Source organism: Condylura cristata, unplaced genomic scaffold (genome assembly GCF_000260355.1).
Source record: "Condylura cristata isolate star-nosed mole 26May11 unplaced genomic scaffold, ConCri1.0 scaffold00005, whole genome shotgun sequence".
NCBI lineage: Eukaryota > Metazoa > Chordata > Mammalia > Eulipotyphla > Talpidae > Condylura > Condylura cristata.
The window spans coordinates 37,609,639-37,636,904 of NW_004567106.1; the positions used below are offsets into that span (position 1 = coordinate 37,609,639).

Genomic DNA, 27,266 nt, shown 5'->3' on the forward strand with positions numbered 1-27,266 from the left:
ATTTATTTGTGCATACAGAACTGGGGTACAGGCCAGAGGCTCAGGGGCGGTGAGAGGCCTCACCAGAGACAGAGTGGGGAGCAGAACAGGCAGATTCAGAAGTACACTGCTGATGGGAGGAGCAGTGGGTGGGTCAGGAGAGGTCTGTCACGCCATGTAGTCACCTCCGGGAATCAAACTCATATGGAAGTGGCTTTAGCTTCTTAGTGCTGTGTTTTAACCCACTGCGCCACCAGGGAGGGCCTGAAAGGAAACTGTTCTTTATAAAATGAATGAAAAATTTAAGATGATTAAGAATAATGTGATATTTTATAATAGATTTATCAATTTAAATATCTAGTGTCTGACATTTGTCACTGTAAATTTATCTAAATGAATGCAAATATATGTATGAATACAAATAAATAGATATACAAATAAATAGTAATGTATAAGCACATATCACATATGAATATATAGCATTTTACTCTGAATTTGATTTAGATATGCAATTGGCTCTAAATTTGAAATGACACAAATCATCCTATGACAACTTTGTTCAAAGTGAGAAAAATCCTAGAGTTATTTGTATGGCTAGGAAGCTTCTCAGTATATTCTACCAACTACATTTGAAGTAAATATATATTAAATTAATTGTTAATTGATTTAACCAGTTACAATATTATTTCTCTAGCTCTTCCCTTAATTATCAAAACATTTTTCTAATTGCAAAACAACCCATTCCAAACATATTACATTTGAATTCTGCCATACTCTTTATTAAGAACAAATGCCATTCACTTAAGAACTTACATCTGTCAGTATTTTTCTATAATTGCTCTTTTGAGCCTATATATAATGTTACTCACAAACTTTTTCCTGAGTATCTACATTGTTGTAGACTCAATATTATCTCATAAAATATAATTAAGTATCTTCCAATATAATGGTAAGGATAAGATACATTAAGATAAAACTCAATATTAAGTCAGTTCTTACTAGGTACAAAACTTATGTTTGGGCCTGAAAGAATCGTGGACAGATTCTTGACCTTGATAAAAGAAGGTAATCTCTTTAAGGCATAAACACATATTAAATAACATTAAGTAAGGAGATCTGCCATGTGTAGAAGCATACCTTCACTTAGAAGGCAAAGTATATAATAGACCATGAAACACTTTAAATATGAAGATAAGAAATTTGGCTTTATGAGTTAACTGATAAATACCTGAGCAAAGAAAAGAAAAAGAACAATGTATTAATAAACCTAACCATAAAGTTAAGAATTATCCTTCATGGAAATGGATACTGTTGAAAACAGAGTGTACACACATACACACACACACACACACACACATAAATTACACTGGCTAACAGGTCCCCTTACAGTGCTTTCAAATAGCAGTTCTAATTAATTTATTTAACTTATGTTACTCATGCCAGATCTTTAAGTTTTAAGAAAAACTGGAACTACGGAAAGCTGAGAGCACACATCACTCTGCATGTTAGGGAATTTAACACAAATTTTATTAGGAGTATTTTTATTAATATTTGAAATAAAAGAGAAAGCATGAAAGGCCACCCATATATTATCTCACACCAATAACCGAAAGGTAGGTAATGATGAGAAAACACTGTGCCTTTTTGCATTACAAATCAGGCTTTAATCCATGATTTTTGCACAAGCTAACTGGAAAACTGAATATAGAGCTCAGTAAATCTTAGCTCTGCTGCATATTGTGTCCCAGAGAAAATTTATATTTGCTTCTCTGTCACTGCAAAATTAAGCAAGCATAGAGCACTTAACTCCCCTTTGCACAGCCACTGTGAATATGACTGTGGAACTTGCATCATGCACTGCCCAACAATCACCTAAGCAAGGGTAATAGTAACGTAAAGGTTAAAAATGTGCTATATTCTTGGATTTTTTTTTTTAAATTTATATGACTACATTTTTAAATAACTTGTAGAGGCCCTCCCTGGTAGTGCAGCAGGTTAGGATGCAGCACTGCAAGCAACGGCAGCCACTTCAGTGCAAGCTCATTTCCTGCCCCAGAGGTGACTCACATGGTGTGGCAGACCTCTCCTGTCCTGCCCGCTGCTCCCCTCAGCAGTGTACTTCATCATTCTGCCTGTTTTGCTCCCCATTCTTGTCTCTGGTGAATACTTTCACCCCTGCACTTCTGGCCTGTACCCCAATTCTTTATGCATAAATAAATAAATCTTAAAATAAATAAATAACTTGTGGAACTAGTTAAATGATAATTATAAGTACCCCCACAGACATATATATAAAAATAAAGGTACATGGGAAAAAAGGAAAGAATACAAAAATTTGGAGTTTAAAATGGTTAAAAAAAAATTAATACATATCCAAGGAAAAGAATGTCAGGAAATTTTTACTTGTGCATGAACTTGGTATGCATTTGTCTTGTCACCCGAGGTCATTTCAATATGTCCTAAATGCTTTCTTATAAATGTATTGTATGTTGATTTTTAATTCCCTAGATTGAATATCACAGCCTTTGCCCAAGTTTTGAATTATCTAGTGGTTTCCAAATGAATGATAATCAGTCATTTTGAGGTTAAAAGCTTTCTAGCAGACATGAATGATTAACTGCCACCATCTCTGGATTTTCTTTTAAATTTGACTTTCTTTCTCTAAAATTAACTGTTACAGTAGAAAAAGATGAATAAAAACACCAAATTGTTCTGCTCCAAAACAGGAATGAGTCATTGAAATTGCTTAAGGGAATGGAGAAATTTTGTATTAAAATGTACATGAGGATATTTGCATTACTGTTGTTGAGGGTGATGCAGCTATGTCTTGCACCTCTACTAATGTCCTGGCTCATCTACCACTGTCGCTCTATTCATAAAATACAGAAGCCGCTCAAAAAATGAAGAGCAAATCTTAGAGACAAAACATAAACAATTAGTTTCACATAGTCTCACATAGTTTTGCCTGCGGTGAAGATGGTATTTTCAGGCTTAGTTACTTGTTTCACTATTTCTTTCTCTAGCTCCCCAAAGTATACAATGCCACCGCAATTACTTTAATCATTATCTGTTACTCTTTATGCTACCATTTGCTTTTGGGAAATGGATCCAGAGTACCCATGTTAAAATTTCAATGTTACTGTTTCCTGATAACAGCCAGTTAATTTAGAAAATTATAATCCACAGTCTATACCTCTAAGAGGAAAGGAAACTAACTGTATCACCCTTTCTTTACTAGATTTTCATATGCTGTCAGGATGATGTCCCTCTTTCAACCTGCATTATAGTTTTTTTCCATCCCACACTCTTTAGATTTTTGAAACATCCATTTTTGATGCTCAGCTCTTCTATACAGCAGCTTTGTGGGTAGATAGTAATTTCAGCTCATACCAATAAACGGATACCCCTCTAAACTCATTGGTGTCTGCCACATACTATTTTATGGAACTTTCTTAGTATCATGGTCCCAACTTGGTCTAAAAGACTTTATTGTTGGACCCCTTACAGGAATTATTTGGCATAAAATAATGTTTCTTTTCTATGCCTAGATTGTGTGGCCTGTATCATATACCAGAAGAGATGAATGCAAGTGGGCCGGCAAAGATATCCTGGTAAGTGTAATGTGAATCATTTTAGTAATTGTGCAAGATGTTTATTACTCTTACCAGAGTTTTTGTTCAGTATTACATTAAGCACATTGTTTTCCTTATGCTTTTTTATGAATATTTAATTTTTCAAATTGACATTTTTACATGAAGCACTGTAAGCTTTGTGTAAAGAAAGTGAGTAAAGAACTGAGACATAAAATAAAAACATATTCTTGATGATTTATATATGTAAAAGATAATTAACCAAAGATGATTTTGCAGTATATAGATAATTACTCTTGAATTTCTTTTGAGTAAATATGTAATTTTTCCTATTTGAATTATCATGGTTAAATTCCCTATTCTTTCTATCCTTTCCAACACAATCTGTCATTTTCTTTTTGTATCTTTTCTCCCTTCCTTTTCCCTTCTTCCTTTCTTTCCTTTCATGTACTCATTCCTTAAATAAATTTGTACTACAAAATGGCTGTATAATATGATGAGATTTCAGTGTCATTTAATATATATATGAACTTGAACTTGCCTATTAACACATAGTTAAGCAATAATGGAGACGGAATAAATATTCTGAGATCATCAAAGTTATAAATCAAATAAAAACCAGCTCAGAGAATTATTATAAGACTTAAAAAAGCTCAAATGAATTTATTTTATAGGTTGTAATATAAAATCACATTAATTATTAAATGTTAATATTTAAGATTGACTAAATGTTAGTATTTAGTTATTACTATTACATATACAATTATATATTATTAATATTGTTCTTGGCTATATAATAAAGTTGTTTAGGTAAATTTTAAGTAAAAATATTAACAAAATCACTTTGGTCCTTTTAATAATCATGACAACTGCTATGTTAAACTGTTCTGAATTCAATTCAATTTGATAATCGAAAATAATAACCATTCTTATCTGACAAATTTACCTGGATTTTATAATAAGCACTGAAGCCAAGTACCACATTATAAATTACATTTAATGAGGGAAGCAGCACATGCAGTTGCTGAAATAGCTATTTTGTTTGTCACTTCCAAAGTTCACCTTAGTACTTTGCCTGATCTTTCATGAATGTCTTCCTCCCCCTTCCCCTACTGGCTGTCAGTACTAGGCACTGAGGTATTTTGGTGAGCCCAAATGAAGTGGGTCCAGCAGATGCAATAAAGTGCCCTGTGGGTAACTCCAGACATGACCTCATAGACTTCCTCTCTAAGAAGAAGGGCAACTTTATTGTATTTTTCAGCTACAAAATACTTACATGTTTTATGGAACTGAGACATATGGTGACATTTATGTTCATCTGATACAGGTTACTAATGTCAACTAATCACTTCATAGCACCTTGTAATAAGGATTCTGAAAATTTATAAATCATGGCCCATATATTATGGTAGAAAAGGGAACTTTGTGCGCATTGAGATACATAAAGTTTTGAAAGTTAAATGTTTGTGCTTTGGGTATTCCTTTACAAACTATGTTAAGCCAATTTATTTGTGTAGATTTTTATTTTCATTAATGTCTATTTAATAAAAGGAAAAATATAATCGTGTCATACTTTATAGTTCTAGGAAAAATATTTTTTCTCTATCTGTAAACATAAAACACTAAAACATTTTAAAATCTACAGTACTAAATTATATTTAATATTATTTTTTGCAATCCACTGTTCCTTTAACATTATTCTTCATTAATCTTTTATCAAAGTATCTTTTATACATTTATAATACGTTTTAGTAAAGTTTGAACTTTGAAGGTAATACTACTTAGTGCACTTCAATTTATATACAAATAGTCGGTGCATATTTGTAAGATTTTTTTTATTTATTTATGCATACAAGAGCTAAGGTGTAAGCCAGAGGTTGAGGGTTGGTGAGAGGATTCACCAGAGAGAGAGTGAGGAGCAGAACAGGCAGACCTACTGAAATACACTGCTGAGAGGGCTGAGTAGAGCAGCCGACAGGACAAGAGAGATCTGTTGCACCATAAGGCCAGGGGACAAACCCTTGCTGCAGTGGCTTTGGAGAGCTTCGTGTGCTAAGACTTAGCCCCTTGTGCCACACGGGAGGCCCAAGTTGGTGCATTTAAATAAGATACAAGCCTTTTATTTAGCTATGTTTGGACTTTATTTTACAGGACATTTTTTTCCTTTTCTTTAATAATGCATGATTGGGGGGAGGGGAAGCAGCTAATTGACTTGTAACATTATTTGATAAAAAATAAAACTAATGAGAATGATCACTTTTACCAACAATTTCTTAAATAATCCTTGAGAAAGATTGATTGTAAAAATTTTTTTTCCACATGGCACAGATTTGCAAAAGAATTCATGAACAGTTTGATGGAAATCCTGTACTGTATTTGGATAAATGATAATCAGTTATGACTTATGGATAATAATTTCTTTCACAGATTTCTTGTAGGTTGAAAACCACAAGAAGGAGGCTGAAGGTTTTTACTACCATCAGGACTCCAAAATAGAAGTGTAACCAAGAAAGAAACTGACCTTAACGTTTATAGAAAAGTAAACTAACAACCTCCTTGAGTGCTTTTCCTAGTTTCTATAAGCTGGGTTTACTATTTCCCTACTGATCTTAGTTTTTCTCACAAAGTTCTCTGAATACAAATTTATTTAAGCATACTATCCTGGGAAAACATCTTATTATTAGATTCATTTGCAAGGATTTAATACAAGAAAATACAGAAAAGGAAAAGCAAGGCAAAAAACATTGGCTGATTTTTTTATATTTGAGTGTGGGTCATTCTTAGATCTAGTTGAGACTAAGAAGGCACAGCCAACTGAGAAGTCAGAACATGCCACTGTCTGACCTGTGTAGCTTTTGTATCACTCACTGAATGTAGAATCAAACAGGACATTTAACCCTTTTTCCATTCTTCCATGCAGTAGGGATGGTGCAAGTTATTTCTTAAACTCAGTTTTATACAATACATATGCTAACTTAGCAGCTGGAATTCAAGCAGCTATTCCATAAAGTTGGGTTTTGTGGTAAACTCAGAATCTACAACCGACACCACTTTTCTGTCATTCATTTATTTTTTCTCTTTATGGCAGTGAATATACAAGATATTTACTGATATGCCCTTTTTTCTTTATGGTGTAGGTTCCAAACCCAATATTTCAATTATTGTTACTTGAGTGTTGTTGTTTGAAAAAAAAGTATGTGTTCTGTCACATTATTATTGAGAGACTAAATGAATGCAATTCAAATATATCTATTCTGAAGCTTTCTTGCTTTTACTTTCATAGTTGATATTTTTCTAATGCTTAAAATCTACTTTGTTATTCACAGTAACATTTCTATTGAGGGATTAACTTCCTTGACCCTGTTTTGCAAATGAAAATAGAATACATGCTAAGCTGGTAAAAAGAATCTGTTTCAAATCAATAGCTCTCTGAATCTTCTTTGTTTATCCTACTAAAGCATCTCTCTCTGCACTAAGTTTCAATAAAACCAAATGGCAACCGTATGACTGTTAGAAATATTTTGAACATCATTGGAAATCAGAATTTCAACCATTTGAGATGAACAAAAAACATATTCTCATAACATCTCCCTTGGATACATTTCAAAGTGTGGTATCATGCACCTGAATTTTTGGACATATTTGACATTCTTGAGGGTTTTATTTTGTCTTTAGTTGCTATCTATTTCTTATGCTATGATATATTATATATAACATGTCTGTCAAAGTATCACGGTTCAAATTGCAGGAACTCAACAACACTCATTTTGCCAAGTGAATTAAATTGAGAAATTGAAGCTACTAATGCATCTAAGATACAACACAGCCCTATTTAGGTGAATTTGCAAAGGTCAAAGTTGACACAAACTTTAATATTTTCACTTTATTTTAGGAACTTCAAGATCTGCTTAAAAATTACTATATAAATATGTTTGCATTCAGTCTTAAAATCCTGATAGATATTTTATACAGATAATCTTTCATGAATTCTCACACTTTTGCACAACTGAGCAAAGGCACTGACTCACTGATTGCCTTTTTTGTAGATAATTTTAGGATACTGTATAGTGGGGATACCTTAAAATTTATGTCTCTGCTGAAACAAAAGCCTTGTTTGCAAACATCAGTAAGAAGTAGAGCTAGTGTCTCCTTCTGGAGCAAAAAAAAAAAAAGGTATGCTCACTGCCCAGTGCAATGAACAGAATAGCTCTCTCAAAGTGTAACGGCCAGTATGCTTACGACATTATAGAATACTCATGTTCCCTCAACTCGGGGTTCCTCACTTACATTGCAACTCACTACATCTGCAGGTTCACCTGACACTCCTCTTAGTGCCCAGTAGAAATATTGAAATTCAAGCTTGGGGAATTGGCATGAAAAATGTTAATACTCTGAATACTGCTATCTGTGTGTAATTATGTCCTTTATCTTCGATCCATATCTCTCGTATGTTTGTCAGCATTCATGAAGACAAAGACGTTACCTTACAAGTAGGAAAACCTGGTCTTCCTGGTGGCCTAGGGGTCAAGTCTCAGGACTATCACTGCTGTGGCCTGAGTTTGATCCCAGCCATAGAGCAAACCCTCATATGCTGTAGCATACCTGTCCTGCCTGGCCCTCTGCCGTGCCCTTTAATAGTGTATATCAGTAAATCCACCTGTTCTGCTCCCCGCTCCATCTCAGGTGAATCCTCTCAAGCCTCCCTCCACCCCCCCACCACACACACAACTCTGGCCTTATCCCAGTTTCCCAGTTCTTCTATACACACACACGGGAAAAACCACAGACCCCTTGTAATTTTTGACAATATTTATTATAAATTTTTGTTGACACCTTATATTAGCTAACAAACAAAGACTATGGTTGATTTATCCTATTTTATAAATAGCTCCTGTGATGAAGTTTATAGCAAGTAAGGTGCCAATTTGGACCACTGACTTTTGTTGAAATTGTCTTATTAAAACCTGTCTTATTGAATATCACAGAAATGAACATGCATTTTCATGTATACACAAGTGTATGGGCATTTATACTTGGAAGTAACACTAAATAAACTGAACTGAATATTATAGTTTAAATTTAGAGCTCAGAAATAATAACAGTTAACACATGTAGACTATATTGTTCTAAATATATTACTTCTATTGATTCATTTAGGCAACTCATCTTGGTTATAAGATCCACATGTCTTTTAAAAACAAAGTTTAGTGACTTTGGTAAGAGATACATAGGAAATCAAGCTTTTTGCATTAAAGTAATTTTAAATACTAGGTATCATGCAAAATTTAACTAATGCATTTTACTAATAAAACAAATTATAATGGTAATTTTATGTCTGAATTGCCATGTACCAAGCTTCATATACATAAATTGCTATGGGGGAGGGGGGCTAGTGTTTTTTCAGATTTTGGATTAAAATTTAAAGGCATATTTAAGTTATATTTTCAAAATAAGGTGATCATTTACCATAGAAATATTGCATGAAAACTTTCAGAGGTTTCAGGAATTTTGAGTTGTGTCACTTCTTATTGGAGATTTCAATTATATTCTAAATGACTAAAATGATATTTAAATATTTGGCATAGATTAACAATTTTATATTTAGATTTGGTTGGACACCATATTTTACTCATGTCGTACATGTTTTTAGAGTACAATTGTAAGCATTTTCTACACTGTAAATTTCAATAGAATGAATTGGGAAACTCTGGGAAAAAGATTTTAGCCACTATCTTCTGAATACATAGTAGGTTGTTCCCACTGACTTGTACTTTCTAATAGCCATTACTGGTGTTTTGCTCTTTTATATGTTTGGTAATTTCATGAATAGATTTGTACTCATTTCTGACTTGTCATAGATATGGGAATACTTTTCTAATATATATGACTAAAGGGGAAAATGATGTGTTTAACTTGACTTTTAAATTTTTCTTTAATTTGTTTAAAATACGTGGCAATAAGAAAAATCACCCTATGTTCACAGGATGTCACAAAATTCCCCCTAAACTTCTATTTAAGTCATTTACATATCCTAATTACTGCATTATTTAGGGTAGTAAGGAAAAATAATGCAAAATTATAGTATCTGTAAATATTTGACACTATTTTAGGAGAATCTTAGTTATGTTTTTAGTTTTATGCAGAACAAAATGTATTCTTGAAGTCTCTCTTAATTGCATGCTAAATATATAAAATAAACTATGTATATGCTACAGGATATTTAATAATATTTGGAAGAAATTGAATTAATTAATTAATAGAAATACATATGATATATATAAGAACAAATATAAAATATAAATAAAAAATTGATTCTTAAGTCTAATATTAATTTAAGATGGATGACCAATTCATATTTAGAAAATAATAAATTATCAACCATAGCCCTATAATTTTCTTTTTATGTTATTTTAAATGGGTCAGATCCATGTTCCTCTTAGCTATTCTGTGATAGTAACATTTGCCTTTTTACTAGTTATGGTTTGACCAGAGACCAGTGTGAGTTGTGGTTTGACCAGAGACCTGTGTGAATATTAAGGAGAAAGAGACTTCATTATAGTTACAAGAATTTATGTAGCTGTCAGAGTGCTGAACAAATGTATGGAAGAATCTGCTGGTTCTGAGATAGCTATTGGATCTAAAATCTCTTTGGTCACCAGCCTGGAAAAAGGGAAGAAAAGCTGGATATGAAGTGGAAAGAGCAAGAGTAAACTAAAACCCACATAAAAATTGGAACTCATAAGGACAGAGTAGACCCGTTATTTGTCTTTCATCACTTTCCACTTTGATGATTTTTGGTGCCCAGTACCAGCAGCTAGTGCTTTTTGCTATAGGATTCACAAGGACCAAGACTAGGTCTTATAGAAATTAAAGAATGAGGTTTGATGATAACTAAGTTCTTTGGGACCCAACTGCTAAACCATGTTAGCAAGGTGAATGTTTACAAAAGTAGACATCCGATTGGAATGCTTGGCAAATATTATGGTTTATAATTAACTGCTGCCATCCAAATGTCATGCAGAATTATCCTATGGCCAATTTTAACTAACTCACAGAAAAGGGAATTGCAAGAAACACAGCCCCAGCCTACTAAAACAGAAATAGTATATTTTTGCCATAACTATTGGGGGCACAGTTGCTATATTTATTGTTTGAAACAATGATTCATTCCCTATATCAGTTTGATTACAAGAGTAATTATAATTTACTGTCCTCCATTGTTAGAGGACTGAAACTTCTTGAGAATTCTGTTGAACAAATTCTAATGAGCATATAGCTAGCATATGATTTGGAAATCACAGAATGGCATTATTGAAATCAGAGTCAGGATTTTGACTACTTAATAGTTTTCATGGTTTGGTAGAAAAATATTTAAATTATTGTCACATATTTTATAATTATGTGCATTCATTTCAGTTAAAATGAGAGAATATGCTGAACACATACAATCAATATGAATGAATATACAGTGAATGGTATACATGTTATGTTTCATTTATTGGCAACAAAATAAGCCATGAAGAGGTACCTTCTGATTCTTAAAGAATTTCATTGCAGAATTTTCAGGGCTCCTTTAAAGATTAGAAAAGAGTCCCATTGGACAGTTTTTGCCTATGTATAATCATTTTTGACCAAAGTTTGAAGGTTTCCAGTAATTTGAAAGAAAAATGTTTATAGAGTCTAAGTAGTATTTCTAGAACTTCAAAACAAATAGTCAATCTAGAGGTGAAAAAAATGAAATGGTACATTAAAGTGAAATGAGCATTTAAGTAAAATGATTTGGTAACCTTGTGCAGGAGTCTTCAAAGAGTGCAGCAGACTAGCCATGCTATTTTTCAATTTTTCATTCACATATGTTTAAATATGATGCAGTTCAAGTATGAATAGGCCTACATATATAAACAACTTCACTGTCCCTATTGAAATGGTATTCTAAAAATGTCCTCTAAAGTTAAAACAAAGCATTCAGGTAGAAGTGTCAATTGGTTTTATTATGCCATCGTTCTCATCAGAAAGGTAGTATAATTAGAACACAGTTAAATCTTCATCTTATTAGACATGTCTCTTTGAAGAAGAGATTTCTAACATCTTTAGTGAATGCTAAGGTATTAGAAAGACATGAGTGTGGATGATCAGATCACAGCTGTAATCACACAGTGTTAAAAGAAAAAATGACAAAAAAATGATTGCCATATAAGTATGGAACAGCTTAACCAGAGAAAGGGATGAAATGAGTGACAGGAACAATCTCATGGATTACTGCTTTGGCACAAAGATTCTAGTATTCAGCCAGCTTGCCAAATACATTGACCAGAGAATAAGAAAGTCAACAGATTAACTTCAGGAATTAAGCTTATTAATGGATTTTCATGCAGAAATGTATCCACCCATCATGATAGGAAAAGGCTTCCTTTGCTTTCCCAGCTGCTAGGTTATACAATAAAATATTTCTCCATAAACTGATGGGATAGAGACATTTTTCCCTTTTAAATGAATGTTCAATGACCCGAGGCAATGTTATACTACACCCATTCATTTTTGGGCTGATTTATATTTGAACCAGAACAAGTTGTTTGATTTAATCATAAACTGAATATATTTGAATAGAGATTGTTCTTCTTCACAGCCTTCTCTTCTTTTTTCTCTTCTCTTATTTAACATAAAATATCACTGCTCCATCCATAATTTAAAAACATGGAAGGAGGTAATTGGAAATGGAGGTAAATTATATTCTTTTGTAGAAAGTATAATTATTGGAAGTTAGTTAAAAACACCTCTATTCTATTTGAATTTTCATGCATGGAGCAGTTGTTTTGACAGATGGATGGACTTTATTTTTGTAACCGTCCGGGAAAAGTCTGTATAACACAGTCTAATCAGTGCTACATATTTGTAATGTTTGTTTTTGAATCACTTGTGCTTGGCTCCTATATCTTTTTTCTAGGCAGTAGGCATTTTCTTTCTCACTTATTTTTGCAGGCTAATATCTCTGTGTGCAATTCCTCTATCCATTTAACCTGAAAGCACTTTTAAAAACAAGTGCAAATGATTTGTCACTAAGGATAATGAAACATTGCTGCTCAGGTGTGGCGTTGGGGCTTACTGGTTTAGAACTACCTTTGCTTTTACATCTAGGCTAAGTTATCAATTTATAATGTTGTTTGTCTGGAGTGCATTTCAGTAAAATAAGAGGTCACAATTGTTGCCTGCCTCTTGGGAAGCCAACTTGTTGCTAAACTTCTCTGTGTATATCAACTTAAATTCCAAAAAGTATCACGGTTTGAAAAATGAATCCATTTTGAACTGATTACACTCTCTTTATTACGTTGTAAATCTCCAGTGCTGAGCAAAGCAGTGCAGTAGTGTGATGCCAAAAAGCACATTACATTCTGAGTTTTAAGAATCATCATGGTTCAAGAAAAGGTCACAAACACTCTTCTTCTGTCTCCCTAGAGCAGAAATGTGTGAAGTGTGTTTCCTTTTGCTGCCACACTTCCTTCTTTTTTAGAGTAAAGTCCGGCTGCTTCCAAATAAAATGAATATCCTGTTTTGGAACACTCAAAAACCTTGGCAGCAGTAACAAGCGAGAGAATGAAGCAAGTGAATGACAGGAGTGATACTCTTTTATGTAGGTTTTCTGTTTCAGGAACAAATCCTTACTAGCAATGTCTCTTTCAACTTTTTGGTTTTTCTCTGTCCATTTCTTTTAATTCACTGTATCCTCCTCCATTGTTGCTGATGAATTTCCTCTCAGTCATCTTAACCAATTTTGAAGGTATTTCCTGCCATTTCTTTGTCTCACTCTCAGTGTCTTAAAATACATGCTAAAACCAAGAGATTTCTCTCCATTCTATTTGCATCAACCTTCTCTTCAAAATAATATTGAGCTAGCCCCTGGGCATGGCAACAATATGGCCTGCTGCCAACTGGGAGAGTTTGGTAGGGAAATGAATGGGATCATTCCAGGCCTCAGGCCAATAGGGTGGGTCTTTTGCTTTGTAGCACAGATAGTCTCCCTTATCAGCATTCTCAGTAGAACCATTTGCCAGATTTCACAGCTATAGTCCTGGAATTGGTTTTTCCCAGCAGCTCTGCAGAGCAATATTATAGTGGCTCCTCTTTGACACTTAATAGAGAACAAATTAAAATTATCATGGCATTTAGTGTGACCTAATTTTAAGTTTTTAAGACCTGAGAAATGTCCACTTATTATTGCTATTATTATTATTGCTGATCAGTTTTCCAGTCTACTGCTTTCAGAAGTATAGGAGCCTTCCTGTATGTTCATAAGTATCTAGTTAAATTTTGTATTTTCTTCTTTTTGTACATTGGAGAGTTAGGGAATCTATTCCCACATCTGTAGGATATGTGAAGGTGTTCTTGATGGGATTAGAGAATTGGGGTTGTCTTCAAATCTTCATGTATATCTTTTGAGGAAATCACAGGCAACATGCAACCTTATTGTTTTCTAAAATGAGCAAGACTTCCATCTGGGTCTGCCACCATTGCTTAGTAGGATATTCATTTGCTTACCAATAAATACACATGGCCAATTTCTTGATGTCAACATACGTTGATGGAATTGGTTATTTATCATCTTGACTGCTATAAATTGAGCCCACTATCAGAAAGGCTGTCTTTCAGTAAAAGCAGAGACTATGTGACCACCTACCTGCTTGAAGTTAAGAGAGACCAGGAAAACAGTTTCCTTAAAATGACTTCTTTGTAAGTGACTGAATTTTCTTAAAAGTACAAATCCTTTGGGTCAGACCTATGAATGCCTCATTTGTAAATGAATTTGTCAGATGTTTCCTACTTCTCAACCTGTTTCCTCTGCCTAACATCCAGGCCATTTCTTTGGGAATGGGGAGAAACTGTTACAGAATGAGGAATTTGCTGTTAAAAGTCTTGGGAGTTAGGTTATATGTGTTTCACAGTTTTGCCCAAGAGTTGCTCTGTGCTAAGTGAAACATAGGTGAACTCCCCGCACACTTCAAGCTGTGGAATTTTTACAGCAACTTCAAAATCAGTTGATTTCTGAGTTTAATTTGTATGTTTGATACCTTACCAATTCAGGATCTAAGTAGCAAAACTATGAGAAAAATGCAATGTTTATTTTTGTGACTCCCCTAAACTCCTCAGCATGTGTTATAAAAGCATGAGGAACTGTAACTTTGATGTTTTGCATTTTACGTTAAGTAGATGGAATTCACCTTTGGGACAATATATTTGTAGTGCATAATTACGTTTCATACTAGAAAAATCAGCAATGATTGAAAGCAATTGTAAGTTAAATATCAATTATTCTGCTTAAGGTTGGTAGTCTGTCCCTTATTTTTATTGGGGAATAGAATTAAAACCAAAATCATCAGTTGCAACCACAGACTACAAACGTCATGTGGAAATACACTGAAATTATCGTAGCATTCAGTTAAAAATTCTAACTGACTCCGTAAGTCCAAATGCTTGAAAAGCCACATGTCATAGAGGCTGACTTTGGGCATGTAACACACTTAGGGTCCAGGATCAGACCACTTCTCTGTTATGGTTGCCATTATTGCTTGTACTATAGCCTGCTTTTGATCTTTGTTTGCATTTATGGTACATAATTGGTTTTAATTCAAAACACTTATGAGCAAAACACAAAACTGTTTAAGAAAGTCTATGATCATTAATAAAATAAATGCCAATGTAGTTTTATTATTTACCATAGGCGTACTCAAAATGAATGCTTGGCATTCCTTGGAGAATTCATATTTTCTACTATATGTATTGAATTTTTAAGATATGTTATATGATGTATATACTATAGTATTCTATTATGACCTACCTTGATAATTTGAGGTTTTTTTTGTCATATTTATAACAGATCAGGAATTGTCTAAATAAATATTTTATGAAATTGTATCATTCCTGTTATTTGGCAATATAGTTATACAATCTATATTCTGAATATTAATTTTCTTCCAAATTTTTCTTCAATAGGAGCAAACTAGTATGATTTTTATCTGTTTATGGATAATATTTTCTTTCACAGGATCTACAGTTTATAATAAGAAATATTTAAAGAATATTAAGTAGCTCCATCCATTTTATCTTTTAGGTATATTTTAGTTGTAAAATAAAAAGGCAGGAATAGCCATGTTCCTACAAATAATAAGATGTGACTAGAAATTCCTCTTATAACTGAGGTTCATCACTCATGGGGCAGGGACCCATATTGGAGTTTAGGATGTCTATAAACCTCAAAATATTTGTTAATTCATTGTAGCCACTCTACCAGTCACCATCAATCTACAGGTATTCCAAATTCTGCCATATTCTCTGCCTCATCTTAAATATACCCAAATTGCCTTGGAGGCTCAGTAAAGCTGAAGGAGGCAGCTTTACTTTCTTTTTTAAATTATTTTAAAAATTACTTTATTGGATTATAATTGACAAAATGAACTATGCATAGTTGAAATGTACAACTTAATAAATTTTGACATACGCATATACCCATGAAATCATCATCACAGTCCAAATAGTGAGTCTCTCCTTTGCTCCAAAGTTTCCCCCACCTGTTGGGATCCTTTCTTCCCACCCTCCTCCTCTTTTCCTTAAGCAATCACCAAGCTGTACCTTCTTAGGATCTAGAAGCGGCACAAGTGAGGTTCACAGTCAGTGCCCATCATGATGGGTTACAATGATATTTAAACTTCACATTTAATAGATTTTATTATCTTTCATTTTTGTATTATTTTCTAAAATTAAACTCAAAGTTGATCTTTGCAAGGAAATTTTCACCACTGTATTACTTAGATAATTTATTAATTAAGCTTATAATCTGCTATGTTCTCCATTAGTTATCTATGTTTTTCTTTTGATTAAATTATTTGGTGGTGATCATAGTGTGGCATATGCAATTATCAAAGTTTAAAGTTGCAAAACTGAAGCATAGTTTTATAAACTAATGTTACTTCAGTTTTAGAAATGCTACCTCATGTCACATTTATAGAAGTAAATTACACATGGTTTTAAACAAAGATTTACAGAAGAGAACATTATGTTTAACCTCCCAAAGAGTAAGACTTCTATGTTTTTAGTTCATGTAATGCTATGAGCAAACAATAGAATAATAAGCTCTAAAAATGTGGTGAAAAGGACACCAAAGAAAAGAAATGTGTTCAAGCATGCTTAGCACCCTAGAGAACAGCTCAGTCACGCTGCTGCTAGAACTTACTGGTTTCCTTTTGTCTTGCAGAAAGAATGTGCTAATTTCATCAAGGTGCTTAAGGCTTATAATCAGACCCACTTGTACGCCTGTGGAACAGGGGCTTTTCATCCAATTTGCACCTACATTGAAATTGGACATCATCCTGAGGTAAAACGGGCTTTTAAAAAATGGTGTTTGTCCATGACCCCTTCCTATTCAAATGCTTCATTACTAATTTCTTCAGCTCATTTAGCTCCTGGTTTGCTATTCACTGGAACCTACTTCAAATTCAGATGCTATTATGAATTTGAGTCTGTGAGTCCAAAAAAGAATGAGACCATCACTCACAAAAACTATGGGACAGGAGGAGAGAAGGAAGAGAGCATTTGGCTTCACCCTGGCTGACAGAGTCCAATCCGGTTTGCATGTGCGGCAGCTGTCAGTGGGCTGAATGTGTACTGTTTTCTCCTTTATTTGTGCACTGCCAGCTCTCCCCGCCATTTCCACCCTCGGCCAGAAGTGTCTGCCACCCCAGTTGTTTTCTTCTGCCTGGGGATTAAGAAAGGATGTCATACATGTGCACAATTATCTATCTCACATTTGCTCTAAATTATGCACATTTGTGTTCTTACTCTGCTAAGCTTTGAGTTTATATTTTTGGTTATTATTTTGGCAGCAAGAAAAAGAAAACAATATCCAATTAATCTATTGCTCATAAAAGATGGTTAATGAGAAAACTAGTGAGGATACTGAACAGGTAAATTTAAGTGAAACCTGAAATGATGGAAACATTTATTGGAAAAGTTAACTAATGTTGAAAGCAGCTCTGTGAATTGGGTTTGCCAGTAACCTTCCATCAATGCCATCTTTTATTTCTTCATTCAAGAGCCTTAGGAGAACAAACACATTCGTGTGATGAGAAAATCATTTGTGACAGAGTCTCTTTCCAAACTGGGATTCAGAAATATTCAACAAATAAAAATCTTGTTTGGGGGCTATTGCTTGTATCCTAGAGATTAAAATATAATTTATATGTTAACCACTTTTTATAACTAAAATTCTAATTTAATAATATTTAGGGTACCTAAAATGATAAAAATGTGCTCTTTGAATGCAAAGATGTGGAATCAAAATAGGGTCATGCCTATGTTTTTTAAAAAAGGTACCTTCAGACTGTATGGCTTGTAGATTAAACTACAAATATTAGTTTCTCCATAAATCTGGGGAGGTTATAGCACTTTGCTAAGGCCTCATTAATTTAGGCAAGTGACCCCCATCACTACATCCTTTCTCTTTCTCTTACACGAAGAACATACAGTGACTTGTTAACATATTCAAGAAATTGAAATAAAAATTAAATAAAGGCAATTCTACTTATGTTGTTTGTTTCATGTTGGCGAAATTTAGAATCATTTGCTACATAGGTGCCTGGATACTTATAGCTCCTTTGGATAAATCACTCCCACTTGGCTTCCTTCTCAGCTTTTCCCTGTAAGCTGGAACGGTAAAACTTGGGCCTAAGTGGTGGTTCCACTTTCCTAGAGGCTGGAGATGGCTGTGGACAACTCTCTCCACACGTTACTGCACTTTTTCCAGGTGCTGGCCCCACGCTACATAGTGAAGTGGGGTCAGGAGAGTTGAGCTAGCAAAGGCTGGTAGAAACAGCTTGGGCTTTGGTGACACAAGGTACTTTTTTTTTTTTTTTAAAGATTTATTTATTTATTCATACAGAACTGGGGTACAGGCCAGAAATGCGGAGGGTGAGAGGATTCACCAGAGACAGAGCAGGGAGCAGAACAGGCAGATCGATGAAGTACACTGCTGAGGGGAGCAGCGGGCGGGTCAGGAAAGGTCTGCCTCGCCATGTGGGTCACCTCTGGGGCAGGCGGGGATCGAACTCATGCGGAAGTGGCTTTAGCTTCTCAGTGCTGTGCTTTAACCCGCTGCGCCACCAGGGAGGGCTGACACAAGGTACTTTTGATCTTGTTCTACACCTTACTACATGGAGAACAATTGGAAAATACATAACCTCACTGAGAGTTTTTACACTATAATGTCTTAGTTTTTACACTATATTTAGAATCAACCTCTTTGATCCTAAATATCTACATTGAATGGGAGAGGCTGACTTAATACCTCCAGTTGCCTCTAACCTTTTAGCAGGGTGTGATCAGCTGATTTTTTTGCAGTTTAAACTCAGAGTTCTAGTCCTGTCATTGTTAAAAGCAAACCGTTGGTCTTAAGCTTCAAGGCTTTTGTTAGACCTCATTCTGTAAGATGCTTGATTTAGAGCAAGCAACTTTCTTCCTCTGTGTCTGTTTCCGATGTAGAGTACTTCTGAGAATGGTCTCTGCCTTAGAAGGCTGTGGACAGTTTGACTTTGTGTAGTAGGTAGTAGGTGCTGAAAACAGTTATCATTTTAAAAATATGTCTACATCTCAGTTTGAAACATTTGCTGTCTTCCATGTTCGTAATTGTTACCTGATCTCTTAAATGTACCTCTCTTTATCACAAGCTGTAAATCACTGCTTGGGACTTGCATTGTTGCCAGATAATTCTGCACTTAGCTTAATTTCCCACTTTTAAAATGCTGATATGACCTTGATGACAATTTGAGTTAAGCACCATATAATGTTCTTCCAGCCAAAAAAAAAAAAGCCAACATTTTCCCCTTTGAAATGCTATTTAGTATACTTTGCAGCATATTTCCTTCTCAAATCATCAACTGTATTTTTGTGGTCTTATGCGTGGGGGGCTGGGATAGTGAATAGACAGTTATGGGTTTGGAGCTAGGAAAGTAGAGGAAGACATTTCCACCAGTGAAGTAAACAAATGAGTAAAGCTTCCTTTATGATCCTCTGAGGTGGTATTAGTATTTTCCTAAGACCCAAAATGCAGAGCCTTTGAGCTCCTTTAGAAGCTTAGTGATCATGATTTGCGTGGCAGCTACATGTTGGGAAATATTGTTTCAAACTCTTCATGAGGTCATAGGGAAGATGATTATACAATTACCTGGAGAATTTGGAGCAGTCTAGACAGTCAACCTAGGAAATTCTGGAAAAGATATTATCAAGATAGCTTGTCTAGACGACATAAAATTTAATTTTCAGTGCTTAAGCTGCCTTAAGAGAGAATCTGCATCAAATTGATCTATACTGATACTTAAAGTACTGCTTTTATATTTAAACTGTTATAAGGTAAGGGAGTTTAGCAAAAGAGGCAATGTGTTCTTCATACACTTAAGGAAAGAATGACCATAATGAAAAGATTGAAAAAGTAAGAAATAAAATAGCAATCAGGAATGAGGCCATAAGTGTATGATTAGAGTTCATAAACTCCTGAAGTTTGAATTTAGTAACTTGTATTTACAAGGATAACTTCTCAGATAGAATTTAGACACATCTTTTCTTAGAGTCTAGTAAAACAGAAGTAGCTTTTGTATTTTTCTGTTTATCCACCGCATACTATTTAAATAACAAAATAGTTTTCTGACTACTGCCCTGTCTATATACATCACAAGTAACTTTATTGTGGAAAAAGTTACTTTTTTGCTTTGATAATGATTTTTGTGGACATTTTTACTTCAATTTATCTTTGCAGTGTTTTTCTTTTAAAATAACATATTATCTAATGTATTGAAGAGAAGAAAATACTTGCATACCATACATTTAACAAAGAGCTAATATCAAAGATCTACAAAGAACTCATAAAAGTTCTACAAAAATGAAATAAATAACCCTATCAAAAAATGGCAGGAGAACTAAGCAGACACTTCTTCAAAGACGACATAACAGACTGCAAATAAGCACATGAAAAAATGTTCACCATCACTCACCATTAGGGAAATGCAAACAAGAACCACAGGGCGATACCATCCCACATCTGTGAGAATGGCTCATATTAAAAAGACCAGAAACAATAAGTAATGGCAAGGATGTTTAGCAAAGGGAACCCTCCTATACTGCTGGTGGGAATACATATGGAAAAGAGTATGGATGGATCTCAGACTATTAAAAGTGGATCTGCCATTCAACCCAATCATTCCACTCCTTTGCATCTACTAAAAAAATTCAAAGATACTAACTTGAATGGAAACTTGCATTGCCAATGTTTATTGTAGTACAACGTAGTATAGCTAAATTATGGAAACAAATTCAGTGTCCAAAAACAGATGAATGGATCAAGATGTTGTATATATACACAATGGGATATTGCTCAGCAATCACAAAAGATGAATTCTTAGCATTTGTGGCAACATGGATGGAGTTGGAAAGGATAATGCAAAGTGAAATAAGTCAGAAAGTGAAAGGTAAATACTAATGGGTAACTAATAGGTAGACTATAAAGTAACTAAAGTAAGAGTAAGATAAAGTCAAGCTTAAAAACTAACCCTGAAAAGTTGATTACAGAACTAAAGTACCAATGTACCAAGGCAGGGCGAGAGTGAGGAGGGAGATAAGAACAATGAGAGAAGGAAGTTCAGTGACCTTTGGTAATGGTGTATAAGTGATTTAATGGTAGGTGGTAACACCTAGCTGGTAATACCTGATGGAGGTATGCAAATATTACCTCAATTAACAATAAATAAATTAATGGAAGCAATTTTTTAAAAAGTATGCCCTCCACAACATTTTTCAAAGTAAAATAATTAACTGGTTTATGACAAATTCACAAAATTGTTGAAATCCACTCATAAAAAATGACATTATGGACTTACTATTCCAAGTGGATGAATACCACAGAAGTAAAGGCATTAAGTCCTTTTTATAACTGTATTATTTTTTTCTGGAGATTAGTGGTTTATAATACTTTATATAATTTAGATGCCTAGGTTCATCTTATACCTCTTCAGATATATTTTACCATGTCCTATCCACCAAACAAACACATGTAACTATCCAACTAAGACTCCTTTCATCATTTAATAGTTTCAGCTCTTATTGGAAGAAATTACTAATTCCTTTTAGATGATGATCATTTTTTTAACCCCTTAATTAGCATTTAGTTAATAGACCTTGTTGTACTTTCCTAATATTTAACAGCAATATTTACATTCCTGAATACTGTATTCTTGAATCTACTCTCACTGTATATTGAATGTCTTCTGACCACACACAGATTGTCATTGATTGCTATATTAAACAGATTTTCTGTTTCCTGTGGTACGCTTGGGAATTGGTAGACATATTAATTAACTCCAGTCTTATAAGATGTATGTCAATCAATTCTTGGGTATCTGCCAGAACTACTTTGACACTGCAGATAACTACCAGTGAGGTCACATACTTCATACACATGTGTGTGTTTATCATAAAAATGCATACAGAGTTCACAGGAGGAATGATTCAGAGCTAGAATACAGATGATTTTTTAGTTTAAGTTCCCAGCCATCCAAATGAAAAATATAACTCATCCTTAAGAGACAGACTATTCCCAAATGGCTTATTGAATATGGTATTTCCCCTTCAAATTTACATCTGTTAATAAAAAATGCATGAATTTAGGAGGAGTATAGATTTTCAAAGAAGTCTCTACTGTTTTCTCATATTCCAAATGGGCCTTCTCTATATAATAGGCAGGAAATCTAAAGTCGGGCCTAAATGTGAGTTGGCAAATAATAACTTTAAATACTCTCAGAATGCCATGATCTTAATTTATGACAGAACAAAAGAACATTAATAAATTTCAGTGATATTCAATAGTCATCATTAAGATCATTTCTACAATGACAAATAATGCAAGTGTATATAAAGTAAAAAAGTTTTCTCTGATTCTTCCCTTACATCAAGAATAAGAATAGGTTTTTTTTTCTTTAATATTTATTTATTTATGCATACAGAACTGGGGTGCAAGCCAGAGGTGTAGGGGCAGTGAGAGGATTCACCAGAGACAGAGAGGGGGGCAGAACAGGCAGATCAATGAAGCACACTGCTGAAGGGAGCAGCGGGTGGGTCAGGAGAGGTCTGCCAGGCCATGTGGATCACCTCTGGGGCAGGCCGGGATTGAACTCACACGGAAGTGGCTTTAGCTTCCCACTGCTGTGCCTCAACCCACTGCGCCACCAGGGAGGGTCCATAAGAATAGTTTTTATGTAAGACTTTTCATCAACTCTTATTAACACTCTCCAAGGCCAAAATTCTATGAAAGTAATAGCTAATATTCTATTAACCAGTGTATCCATCGAATTTAACCTAGTAATTGCGATTTCTCTCTTAATGTATTGTTATTTAGTCCAGTGGCACAAGGGCACATGAGTTTATTTCTAAAGTGAAGATACTAAAGCAGAAATTAGATATCTTTAAAAAAAAAGTTACTTTTGTGTAAAAAAAAAGTTACTTTTGTGTAGTTAACCCCTTTCCATCTTTCTCAGCTCATATTTACTTTGTAGTATGCTAACCTGGGTAGAAAAAGTCAGAATTCCTTGGGGATTTATTCCCAGTTAATCATCATTTCTACAGGAGATAGTGTATACCTATTTTGCCTTGCTGACATGAGTCAATGTGATTAGAGAAAATGTGGCTTACTTTGAAGATGATATGAAAAATACATGTAAACACATTCTCATTATTTTGGATAGCTACCTCATATTTATATAAAATTTTAAGGCTTTGGTGTTCTTATTTGTTTGTGTTTATGATCATATGAGCATTAAGAAGGCTCTATTAATATCTGTAGGCTAGTAAGAAAACAAAGTTTGACTCAGTTGTACATGTTGTATACATGGCAAGCAAAGGTGAAAAAAGGTCAGAGCAACTGTTGGAAAGAAGATTTTGCTATGGTTCAAAGAGAGGAAAGTGATTCGAGAACTAAATCATCCCAATCAATGCACAAAGGAGCTGCCACTCCGAGAACTATAATTTCTGATCACTAAAACCACATTCTTATTGCCAAGGTGTTTACTTTTCACAATGTCACTATCAGGTCACATTACAATTGCTAACTGCAATTGTAACAGTGTTTCTCCTTTATAGGTAATTAATATAATTAATTTTATAATTTCATGCATTAATTATTGTTAGAAAATATAAAATAGTGGTACCTCAAAGGCATAAAAAGATGCCCTGTGTTGGTTTTTAAACAGCTAGTCACCTGTTCCTGTGTTCACATCTGAAGACAACCCCCTCATCCTAGTATAATGGCTTGTGGTTTTGGGCTCCTTATGGTTCCCAACTGCTCCAGTCAACACATATGGTCTGCATGGTTTGCAACACTGCACTGTTACTACTCGGGAATGTTTCATCCACTTTGAATATGCCAATCATATTCCAAAGCTAGAATCAGCTAACCTGAAATTAGAAGAAAAAAAAAAAGAATAGAATATATATTTCATAAGTGGAAATATCACATGATTTTAAAGAATATGTCAAAAACTTGGCAGATAAATAGATTACTAATTACATCTAGGGACCTGACACTTCATTGGCATCTTTAAATTAATCATGTAAATTTGCTTTGTTAAATCCAAGTCACTAGGTATTGGTGGTAGAGCTAGGATTAATATCCAACAAAGCATAAAACATGTTTGTTATATTCTGCATCGTATTTTTTAGTCAGTTCTGTCCAATAGAAATTTAATTCAAACTGCCTGTACTTTTAATTATTCTGGTAGTCGTGTTAAAAAGTAAAAGTTAGCAAATTAACTTTGATAATATATTGAGTATATAAAAAAGTATCATTTCAATGTGTAATAATAATAAATTAGTAGTATTTACATTATTTTTGTACTATCTTGGAAATTTAGAGTGCATTTTACATTTCTCTCTCACCTCAGTCAATCCCCATGTGGCAGGAACTCAGTTGGTGCTTGTAGCTAGCCGCTTTCATATAGAGATTCCAATGACAGAAGATAAAGCAATAATGGGATGAGGATGAGGTCATTATATCCCCATTGGCATTTGTGCAAGAAACTATCTTATACTTAATATAAATTGTTGCTGATTATAATATCACTTAGACTATTTTAGATTTACATTGTCCCCATAGCTTAATGGGATATAGCCTTAGAATCAACTCAACAGTAATCTAGTAATCCTAAACATTGTACTGTTTAACTTCAGGAGGGGGAACAAAGCAGTGTTTTACAAATGTACAATTTTTTTTTAAAGATTTATTTATGCATACTGAACTGGGGTACAGGCCAGAGATGCGGAGGGTGAGAGGATTCACCAGAGACAGAGCGGGGAGCAAGCAGAACAGGCAGATCGACGAAGTACACTGCTGAGGGGAGCAGCGGGCGGGTCAGGAGAGGTCTGACTCGCCTTGTGGATCTCCTCCGGGGCAGGCGGGAATTGAACTCACGCTGAAGTGGCTTAAGCTTCTTGGTGCTGTGCTTTAACTCACTGTGCCACCAGGGAGGGCCCCAAATGTACAATGGTTTTAAGATGATGCTAATTTTTCAGATCTTTCTGAGTAAAACTTCTAATATTATATGCTGTCTACTGTCATTCATCAATTTATAAATACATAGAGGAGCTCCTTGTTTTCAAAAGAAAAGAGGAGACAATCACTGGCTTTCCTGGAGGTGAATATGATGTGATTAGATTTGTTTGTTTCAAACTGTGGAAACTCTACTTCAGATTCATGCAGAAAGCACCTGTCTTTATGGATCTTGAACTGTCTGTTTTAAAAGCCAACACATGTAATTATAATGACTGTGGAAATATACCATTATATAAATTACTATATGTGTTTGACTGCACTGACTATAAGTACAGTAAGGACCATGAAGAACAAATTCATGGGGTAAAAAGGGAGAGCATCAGGTGTACCCATAGAGAAGGTGAGACTGGACTGCAGCACTACATGATGAGTCAATTCAAGCGGGATGTGTTGGGGAAAGTAGAAATAGCAAAAGCTGGTGATGAAAATCAGCATGAGATGTGAAAATAGCACTGAGGTGAAAAGAGAAGATATAATGAGAAAACCAGATTCTCTTGAGTAGAGATTTTATTTATGAAATAGATTTGAGGGACTACCAGGAAACAATAGAGGCTGAACATAAAAATTTAGATCTTCAGATCTGTAGTTAAAGTTCTGCTCACCTGCTATACTCAGTGCCGAGGTGACTCTGAAAGCAATTTGTGTTCATATAAAGGATTCAATAAAGATGCAATTAACCTTACAAAAAATTTGAGAATTATTTTTTCTAGCAAGATCAGAATAGTAATGGCACAGAACATACACACAAATACCTGCCCTCAGTGAGCTTCCATACACATGAATATCTGGCTTGAAATTGATGAAAACATCAGTAATAGTAACTACACTCCCAATAACTAATAGTTATTGATCTATTTTTATTTTTATACTGCCTGCTTTGAATGCATTACCTTTATTTTCATAAAACTTGAGTTATTCTCATTATCACTGTTTTATTGAAGAGAAAATTAAGGTTGACATAGATATTTTGTAATGGTCTTGAGGCAAGCATGCTAATAAGTGGTATATGTATGTGTTTAGAATATGCTTCTTTATTCTTAAATATATATTACATCATACTTCCTTTTTGTCTTTTTGCACAGTGCTTTGTCCTCTCAGGTGTAGTCCCTGTACAGTTCCCACCACCAATTCACCCATGTACCATCACCCTAATCCCTTTAGATCTTCTCTTCCCTCTTTCAATTCCTCTCTTCACATTATCTGCAGAATGTGTTTTGATTAATGGTTGCTAATAACTTTGTTTTTTTTTAATTTATTGTAATTATTTTCTTTCCCTGATCCCTTATTTGATTGCTCTACATTCCTCCTAGATATGATACCATCCAATATTTTTCTTTGTCTTTTTGGTTTATTTCACTGAGTGTAATCTCTTCCAGCTCCACCCATATTGCTGCAAATAGCAGGAATTTATCTTTTTGGGTTGCTAAACAGTATTCTATTGTGTATATACACCACATCTTCTTGATCCAATCATCTCTTTTGGACAGTTGGATTGTTTCCATATCTTACCTTCTGTAAATAGTACTGTAGTATACATAGGGCTGCAGATATCTATTGTGATTAATGTTTTTTTGTGTCCTTAGGATAGATTCCTAGTAGTAGAAATGCTGTATCATATGGAAGCTCCATTTTTGGTAGCTTGATAAACCTTCACACAGCTTTCATAGTGGCTGGACCAGTTTGCATTCCCACCAGCAGTGCAGGAGAGTTCATTTTTCTCCACATCCTCTCCAACATTTATTGTTTCCTGTTTTTAATTTGTGCCATTCTCACTGGAGTGATGTGGTATCTCACTGTGATTTTGATTTGCATTTCCCTGATTACAAGTGATGTTGAACATTTTTCATGTATCTGTTGGCCATTTGCATTTCCTCTTTGGAGAAGTGTCTTTTTAGCTCTTGGTGCCATGTTTTGACTGGATTGTTTAGTTTATTTTTGTTGAGTCTTGTCAGCTCTTTGTAGCTCTTTGTGATCAATCCCTTGTCAGTAATATTGTGTGTGTTTTTTTCCCTCAATCTGTAGAGCATCTCTGTTTTAGTTAATGTCTTTTTTTTTTTTTTTTT

General features: G+C 34.3%; 1 protein-coding gene across 1 annotated transcript in view; it reads left to right on the forward strand.

Annotated features, from left to right (window-relative positions):
* Positions 1-27,266, forward strand: part of SEMA3A (sema domain, immunoglobulin domain (Ig), short basic domain, secreted, (semaphorin) 3A) — a 186,413-nt gene that overhangs the window by 49,737 nt on the left and 109,410 nt on the right. The window contains exons 3-4 of the mRNA XM_004676886.2: positions 3,528-3,590; positions 16,813-16,932. Coding sequence (XP_004676943.1) covers positions 3,528-3,590; positions 16,813-16,932 — 183 coding nt within the window. The remainder of the gene's footprint in view (positions 1-3,527; positions 3,591-16,812; positions 16,933-27,266) is intronic.